The sequence below is a fragment of the Haplochromis burtoni genome, unplaced genomic scaffold (assembly GCF_018398535.1).
Source record: "Haplochromis burtoni strain Fernald_Lab_line unplaced genomic scaffold, NCSU_Asbu1 Contig_185, whole genome shotgun sequence".
In the NCBI taxonomy this organism is placed as follows: Eukaryota; Metazoa; Chordata; class Actinopteri; order Cichliformes; family Cichlidae; genus Haplochromis; species Haplochromis burtoni.
The window spans coordinates 1,236,141-1,244,934 of NW_024582546.1; the positions used below are offsets into that span (position 1 = coordinate 1,236,141).

An 8,794-nucleotide genomic window follows, 5' to 3' on the forward strand; every position below is an offset into this window, starting at 1 on the left:
GATGACACCAGATAATCCAGCCAAGGTTACTGTTTTTGCTCAAGTCTGTGTTTGGGTTATGGAGGCTTAACCAGGGGTGACCAAGAACCAGAGGAGTGCAAGGTGTCTTTAAAGAGTATCAAAAAAATCTACTTAAAAGTCTGCTACAGCTACACTCCTGTTACCTTGTTTCTACGTAAAATGTCTATGAACAGCCAGATCAGGGTTCATGCCCTTAAACACTTTTGAATTTGGTGATCAAATTATCAAAAGATTTGGGTCAGTCTTTAACCTTGACACCATATCAGCTCCAGAGCAACTCCACAAAGTAATTTTTGGACTGTCTAATTCATAGATTTTAGTTTACTGCTAGAACACTTGGAAACTAAGATAAACACCACATTTCTTTCTCAAATCCCCTGTAAGACTGGTGATGTTGTCAAAGGCTTCTCTAGAGGCCTGCTGTGTTCTAGTTGGGGGGGGGGGGGAGTTAGGGGGGGGGGGTGACGCTATCTTTTGGTTCTGATCCAGATGACTTTATCATACCTTTTAATTCCACAAGCCAATGAATGATTGCGTTTTAACTGGATTAAGATTTAACGTATTAAACTATAGATATGATGGATCTTGAATAAAACACTGTATAAAGGAGATCTTTATACAAAGGTCTATAGTTTTGTTTTCTGTAGTGACTGTTTAAATACTTTATATATTTTCCTCTTACTGTTGCTAGCGGCTCCATGAACAAAGCAAAGACTAGGAGGAGGAGGACATCCTTGCTTGGCCCCACTGAGAAGTGGGAAAATTTGTGAAAGTAAATGAGGGTAACTAGGTTTTGGTTAAGTTTATAGTGCCAATTAATAAATTGGTGTTAAAAGTAATTTCCAATTAACCCTAACATTTAATGATTGCATCAAGTGTGAATTCCAATTCTGGAGGGAAGAAAAAAAAAAAAAAAAAAAAAAAAGTTTCACTTTCTAAGCACCCCTTTTCACCGCTGTGAAATTATCACCGACTTGGGGTGAATGTTGTTAGGTAACCATTGTCATTTACCTGAAGAACTGGTTAAGTTTGCTATACCAGTCAGAAACCTGTGCATCCAGAGTAATGTCTGACAAGCAAGATGGCGTAAAACAAAAAACAAAACACTTAAATCATGTTTAATACAAGGCTTTTATTGAAAAGTAAGAAACTTTTTAATGACTCAATTTAAATTAAAAACAAAAACCAAGTGTTGACTTGTGGTGAAGTGTGGTCACTGTCAGTACCGTGGGTACCTTCCACTCCCACCTGAAGGAGGAATAACCAATGCAAACTTCAGTAAGATGTGAAATTGTGGTAAACTGACACAAAACACTTTTCTACTTCGCACTCAGGGCAGTTTCTTATGCAAAGATGCTTTTTCATTCAAGCACCCCTTTCTTTTTCTAAAGACTTAACCTTCACAATTTCATAAAGTTCTTTTATCTATGCCTAAATACTTTCCAACATTCACAACCATGCCGAGGATACTTGGACATGCAGACCAGAGGATCTGGGGATCAAACCATCGACTTCCCGACCTGGTCTACTAACCAGGTCCAACCTTTGTTAGCTTCCAAGATCAGATGCCATCAGCCCACCATTAAGGATATCAAGTTAATGATGTTGTGATATAGAACTGTAGTGAAACGTTATTTTATACACAATATTTACCTCAGTTTGAGTTGTGAAGTTACTGCATAATTATTGATAATGTTACTTGATCAGCAACACAAACCAAAATGACCAATTGGTACTAAATTTTAAAATCAGATCTGCCCCATGTGAGCACAATTTTCCATCCAATGACAAGCCAGGATCATTTAGTGACTCACCTTTCAACTTCCCAGGTCTGCTTCCGTATCCATTGCAGTCTTCCTGCTGGCCGTTATGCTTTTCTGTCAACAAAGAAGTAGTGTTGTCTCTAACTTAATATGAATGACTGGTCCTACATGGCCACTCTTTCATTCGATGGCCCAGATGCATTCCGCTGCAACTTTTCATCAGGTTATTAAAGTACAGTGCGTCAGTTCTAGGTACAGTATACAACAGTGCATTCCCAAATTAAGGAGTCTCATCTGGCCGTCAAATATATAAATCAAAGACTTGAAGCTAAGGCCATATGAGAATAAAGTTAGCCTTGCACGTGTGCAGCAAACTTGCTCACCATGAGCATGAAGCTACGCAAGTCACTGGAGGACTGAACAAGTTTGTACTAGAAAAATGTGACAGCAAAGATACAGCGAGTCTTTTTTGGGCAGGCCTTCAGATGACCCATGATTATTTTAATGTAACGCTTGCATCTCATTACCTGGACCTCTGTTTCGCCACTGACCATTCCTCTTTGAATTTTTCTGATTGCAGAATACTTCAGCTTTTCCATCATTTGCCTTTTTCCAGTCTATGGAGATAAATTACAATAAGAGCACTATACCCGCATGAAAGGAAAAAAGAATTAAAAAACTAAATAAATCAGACCACCTGGATATTTATGAGGTTTTCTGTTTGATCCCACGCCTCCCTTTAACTCCTCACATAAACACTTTAGACCCTGTAGTTCAGTACACTGGATTGCACAGTCTACTAAATTTCCCTTTGATGGTGTCACTTGAGCCGTCTTCTGGTCAGTTGTTGGCACGCCCAGTTCCACATTTCTCATTTGACCATCTACTTTTTGTGCGCCAGTCGCCACCTCCATTTGTGTGTCATTTTGGAGAGTCATTTGGGAAGTGGATGAGACTTTGTCCTCTGCTGCAGAGTTAATGGGGCAGGTTTCCTTTCTCTCAACTGAGCATTTCTCCTCTTGCTCATATATAAGGTTTGGGCTTTGGTTAGCCTCAGGATTTGAAGACCCATGGTCATTCATCTCTTCATCACTGGAGGCAGTTAAAATTGTACCCTGCGGGGTAGTGAGTGAAGTTAAAGGATACTTTTCTGAAGGAACTGTGCTTTGGCTTTCTTCAGTTCCTTTTGTTTCAGAGACTTCAGTTTCACACACCATGTCTGGGTTCGTTGGAGGACTTTGCTTCTTAGCTGGGGTACTAAAAGTAAGAACACTTTCTGACACCAGAACAGAGTCCGGAGAAGAAAATCTTGAAGATTGCCTTCTTTCTTTAGCAAATGTACCAATTAGGTCATCTTTTTTGGTTAACCATTTACCATTGTCAGCCCTCTCCATCTCTACAATGACTTCAGATTCAAATACACCATTCTGCTGTAGCCACTCCTTAGTAGGAATGAAAGGAGCTAGAGACTCCACAGACCAAACTGATTCATTAAAATTTCTATTCATCTGACATCTACTTAAAAATGTGTGCTTTGGAGTGGTCTCTGTAGGCTCTTCATGCGTCTCACTGCCATTTTCTGTCCCATCGTGGAGTGCATTTAGTGCCTGCAGAATTTCATCTCCATTAGACAGGCAAGGTCTAACAAGTAGTTCCACAGAATCTGCATCTCTTGTTGACAGTGAAAAGGGTTCTAAAAGAGAAGGAAGTTTGAGGATCTTAAAGATCATTTCACTGTCCTTAGAACTTGAAATAACTTCGGTATCGACACCATCAGCACTGCTAACCACCACTGCATAATTCTTTGGCTTACTTGGACTTTGATAAAAAGCCTTTTCATGTTCCACTTCATTTTCATAACATGGAATCTCAAGATTATTTTGAAGGAGTGTCTCAGCTGCCATTGTCATCGTTTTCTGTGATGCATCACCTCCCCAGCTTAGAATGTCAGGAACAGAGACGCGCCTCTCTTTGACTTCATCCTCTTTTTGAGAAAAGCTACATACTGGCCCCATGCTATCCTGAGAACTCACTGACCACATGTTGCAATGTGCATTTCTGCAAGGAGGGATAAGAGAGGACTCCTGAACAGCACCATCCTTACATCCCTGCATTTCTTGAGTTGCCCTTCTAGATGACTGAACAGTCATCCCTGTAGGATGCACCATGTGACAGTCATGTTTGACTCTGTTTGTTCCAGCCCCTTTGACCTGTTCTTTTGCCTCAGTACTGGCCAACACATAGGTCTCGACCTCAGCTGAGCCTTGTTTTTGGGAACCAGAGCTTAAGGATGAAGGAGAATTTGAGGCAGTTGCACGTCCAGAGTCTGAGCTGAGAATTGGGCATCCCTCATCATAGCCACCTCCACCTCTGTGTATGGGTTCCGTCTGGACCTCAGAATTCACAGTTTCTCTAACAGGGGTAGTATGAGGCAGGCGAATTCTGCGAGTCTGGTTTAAATTTTGAAACGATCCACAAGGAGCATGACTGTGGACTTGGGGATGAAGCAGGCGTCTATAGTCGACTGGTTGTACCTGAGGGTGTGGTACAACGTAAGCTGGAGACTCCAGGTAAGAGGGAGGGGGAAGTGGGGGCATGACCATACCATATCCTTAAAAAGAAAAAACCAAAAAATGAGTGAAGTTGATCATTTTGGAATAATATACAGACAGTACCACCTTACAGTTTAATTACTCTACAAGATATAAACATGTTACTGCTCTGTATGTGATGATAGGAGCTGCAGAGCCATTTCACACATGTTAGAAAGACTGAATCTTGCATGCATACATGTAGAGAGCGCGCAAGGGGTACAGTATGGGCTCCAATTGTGGTCATAAATAATTTGTACTTTTAAATCAAATGCGCATTTGAACTGAGTTTTGTAACCTTGTAAACCAAAATATCTGAAAATTTTATGTTTGTGCATCTGTAGATGAGAATATTTGTGTGTGTAAAAATATTTACATAAGTTAAATTTTTTCATTAAGGTCTAGTTGCACACACAAAGCAAAAAGAAAAATACATGTAAAACTCTGCGCTCAGATTCCCTGGCTGTTTGTTACTCAACTTCCACATACAAAACTTGACCAGATTTTTCTTCCTTTCAGCTGATTGCGATTGACATGACATTGACCAACTTTAACAATCCAATCAGAGAACAGATGGGTTTGGCTGTTGGAGAGGTGCTTTACTGAGCTTCAGGTCCTGGAAGAATAAATGCCCTTTTACTACTAATGTGCGATACCACCGATTTCCTTTCCGATCCCAAGTAAAATTCAGGGTGGTATCGACGATACTGATCCGATACACTGTACAAAAACTTAATGTTTCATGGTATTTCATGATACAATATGTAATTGTATTATGAAATTGTAATAATATAGCTTCATAATGATTACAGGACATCAGACTACTTGTTCTTATTGCTTAATAATGCAGAATTATCATATAGAAAAAAAATCTGAACTTGTGCACTATTTGAGCATGTTGCCTGCCTGCAGCACTAAAGGACTCCGCGAGAGAAGTCTGTCTCTAGTAGCACCTGTCCCGCTCCTCCTCAACATAATCATTCTGTGATATGATTTACCGTGAGGTGTTTGACGAGGTTAGTGTTGTCACAACACCTCACTGTCCTGCCACATGTATCGCAAACCGTGTCTTGGCTGTTTGTGGAGGTAAAATACGTCCACATATGACTCCGTTTACGCTCAGCCATTGTTGTGAGTGCGCACGCCAGGTAGTGATGTGCCAATCATGACCCAATCGTTCAATACCGCCCCCTGGCTCATAGCTCGGTGGACATTTAGATGAAAATATATATATTTGACACATTTGAGGAAAATACTAATAAAATAAAAGTAAAATAAATATTCCCTTTAGAAATCTTAAATTTTTTTTGCTCTATAATAATAGTTGTTTTTCAATCACTCATCTTAGCAGTAGGATTTACATGAAAAGAGAAACATTAAGTTTGAGTGAAAATGTACATTTTTTGCACTCTCTGGGCAACTGACTCAGTGACTCAAACCCGATTCATTTTGGTGAGCGACTCATTCAAACTCGATTCAGTAATAAGAATAATATACTATACTTGGCCACTAAGGCCAGGGGCTGCGACACATTTCTACAGCCGTATTTTGCATAGGACTATGAAAGGCGGAAAGGAAGTAGTTCCTTCCAATTTAGACAATCCGAATGATAGTTTCTTTCTTCTGTGTTCCTGTTAATGAAAAACTGCAAATTTATCCCAAAGTACTAAAATATCGATATTTTAATATGAGAATCGATTCTAGAACATAAATTACTGGTATCAGAAGAATCGATGTTTCAGTATCGATCCGCACACCACTACCTTTTACATGCCAACCCAGCATTTTCAGTTTTGTGGAAAAAGAGTCTTCACTAGTGGGGATAGTTACAAAGCTTTCTTCGTTATGAATTAGCGATAAACAAATTCTGGATACTTGGCGCTTAGTTAGCATTAGCAGGACATGCTGCACCCGCTGTGAAAGGACCTTCATGCTGCGCACACTGTGACTCACAGCAGTGGTCCCGGGTCAGCCCTGACTTTGTGTTAGACTAATCCTAAAGTACAAATGGTATTTCTAGCCACTGATATAACAAAACTTTACCCTTTCAACAGCTACCGAAAGGCTTGTATGACCCCTATGGGATATTTACAAAGACATCCTCCAGGTTCAAAATGAAGAACAAGATTTGTTCTTGTAACTTTAAACTAGCACGCAAGTGAAGGGACTTTAGCGCAGAGTTTTACACGTAGTTTTTTTGCTTTGCATGTGCAACCAGACCCCCCCCCCCACACACACACACACACACACAAAATGCAGATATTTTGGTTTACAAGGTTACAAAACCCAGTTCACAAATACGCATTTGATTTACAAGTACAAATGATTTATGACCACAATTTGAGTCCATAGGCACAGCACCAATTTAACTTATTTATAAACTAATGAAAATTCTCAACTTACCCATGCCTAGGAAGCCTGGAAAGGGATTATAAGGCAAGGGCATGGGCCACTGGTATTGGAGGAATGGGGGTAGCGGTGGAGCATGAACATAAAAGAGAGGTCTAGGAAAGACAGGGTGTTGAGGATGAGATGGTCCAGGATCTTGGCTGGCGCTGTGGAGTCCTGGATCCTGCTGTGCAGAGTTTGCAACGTCAGCGTTAACTTGAACGTGTGGGTTCGCTCCACTTGGCCCTTCAGGAGCCAGAGGAGGCGTGTTAACCGCTGCTGCCATGTTCAGTCAACCTACATGGAAGGGGTGTCAGTTATGAATCTATATTGTATTAATAGGAACAGTTTAAAAAAAAAAAATGACATTTACTACCTGTAAGACAAATCTTAGAGACATTACACACAGGGAATGTGTGTCATTATTCTTCATTCAGCATATGCCATACAGAAACATGACCACATACAAGGAGAGAGTAAATGACCTGGTTTGGAAAGAGAGAAACCTGCGCTGTGGTCTTCAGCCATCATCTCTCAACCCAGTGGGATCTATGGCAGATTTGATACAGCCCAAATCCTTACTATGGCACCAAATTTTCATTTAGTTTGAAGCTGTGTGTTTGTAACTCAAAAAACCTGTACACCATTGTCAATTTAACATTTCTGCAACGAGCAGCATCAGGTTTAAGTGTTCAGAAGGTTAACAGTTCAAGAAATACATTAAGTTGGCTTGACAGTGGTGTTCATACATCAGCTGATTTCTTGAAAAGAAAAAAAAAAAGTGGGCTATAGTGTAAGATTTAGGACCCACAATGGGATGATCAACGAAAAGGAACACATTTGCAAAGATAAACAGCATTTTCTATCCAAGCCTAATTAAGAGAATAAATGAGTCAGAAACAGAAAACCAAAAGGACTGAACCTTGAAACCAGCAGATGGAAAAAGCTCATCAGTCATTGTGATACTAGCACCATTCAAAATCCTGCTTTGATACATTTAAAAAAATATATAATAAAATATACATATATATATTTATCAATTTTACCTTGTCAAGGACCTGAATGGTTAACTGACAGAGCAAACACAAATGAAATAGAAGTGGGGATCAACACCTGATCTTAAGTAGCTCCTGATTAGACACATGTGTCTACTGTGTGCTGATTTGGAGTTTGCGGCAGGTCTCTAACACTAAGATGTCTTGTTGGACTGACATCTAAACACTAGATGGAGCCAAAGTTCAGACAAATGATGAATCTAATGAGGCTGTTCTGGCAGATATATAGATTTCAGTCTTCTATAAAACATTTGCTACAATTACATCTGCATACTTTTTTGCACTGAAGTATCAGAAAACTAACCTGTGCTCATATAAGCCATTTCATCATACACTAACTTGGTGGCAAAAGCCCAAAGTATGATACTGGGACATCGGTTGCACACAGTCCAAAAGTAGCCACCAAAGTGATATTCTACCCCTTAAAATGATAAAGAAACTATAAATAAATATTGACATGCCAGGAAATCTATTTAAACACTCTTCTGCCATGTTAAGGATCCCATATGTGTTGGATTATGTAATTTTAGATTTTAACCCTTCTTTGTCCTTAACACAGGATTACCACTGCCCCAGAAAATATCCTCTAATGCTGTCCACAGAAGATAAACGCTGAAAAGGTCCATATCTGATCTCAGCAGACATTTACAGAACAATCAAGCTATCTTGTGAGGTTTCTTTTGCTGTTTTATCAGTGTCAATATTGGTACTTCAAACACAAGGAGAAGGAAAAAGCTTGTACTGTCAATGTGACCTTTGAGAAGGTGCATAAACCAAAATCCCAAGCACATGGAACAGGGCAGAAAAGATTTGTTTAATACTAAATATCTATGATATTTATTATCTACTTTAGAGATCTTCACCTTCAAAATAGATTCCTATAAGTGATGCATAGATCATTGGTGGTTTAATGTAACACTTCAAGCAGAATGTACATCACGTCAGAAAACTGCAAACACAATGACCATCTTTTTAT

General features: G+C 39.6%; 1 protein-coding gene across 3 annotated transcripts; it reads right to left on the reverse strand.

Annotated features, from left to right (window-relative positions):
* Positions 1-1,133: 1,133 nt before the first annotated feature.
* Positions 1,134-7,905, reverse strand: buc2l (bucky ball 2-like). Of its 3 annotated transcripts, XM_005950271.3 has the most exons (7): positions 7,810-7,905; positions 6,779-7,060; positions 3,598-4,395; positions 2,482-3,477; positions 2,312-2,401; positions 1,836-1,898; positions 1,134-1,269 (listed from the first exon to the last, which is right to left on the reverse strand). In XM_005950271.3, the coding sequence occupies exons 2-7, from the start codon at positions 7,047-7,049 to the stop codon at positions 1,241-1,243; spliced, it is 2,247 nt and encodes a 748-aa protein (XP_005950333.1). In that variant the 5' UTR covers positions 7,050-7,060; positions 7,810-7,905; the 3' UTR covers positions 1,134-1,240. The 3 variants fall into 3 exon arrangements, with proteins under 3 accessions (XP_005950333.1, XP_005950330.1, XP_005950331.1); XM_005950268.3 differs by having other exon boundaries at positions 2,482-4,395; XM_005950269.3 differs by lacking the exon at positions 7,810-7,905 and adding an exon at positions 7,686-7,749 and having other exon boundaries at positions 2,482-4,395.
* Between the last annotated feature and the right edge of the window lie 889 nt (positions 7,906-8,794).

Bases quoted from the DNA above. Each gene is read 5' to 3' on its own strand.
- buc2l (XM_005950268.3), bottom strand. From the start codon at position 7,049: ATGGCAGCAGCGGTTAACACGCCTCCTCTGGCTCCTGAAGGGCCAAGT. The intron at 4,396-6,778 runs GTAAGTTGAGAA...TTTCTTTTTAAG, and splicing joins TCCAGGCTTCCTAGGCATGG to GATATGGTATGGTCATGCCC. The intron at 2,402-2,481 runs GTGGTCTGATTT...TTATCTCCATAG, and splicing joins AAAACCTCATAAATATCCAG to ACTGGAAAAAGGCAAATGAT.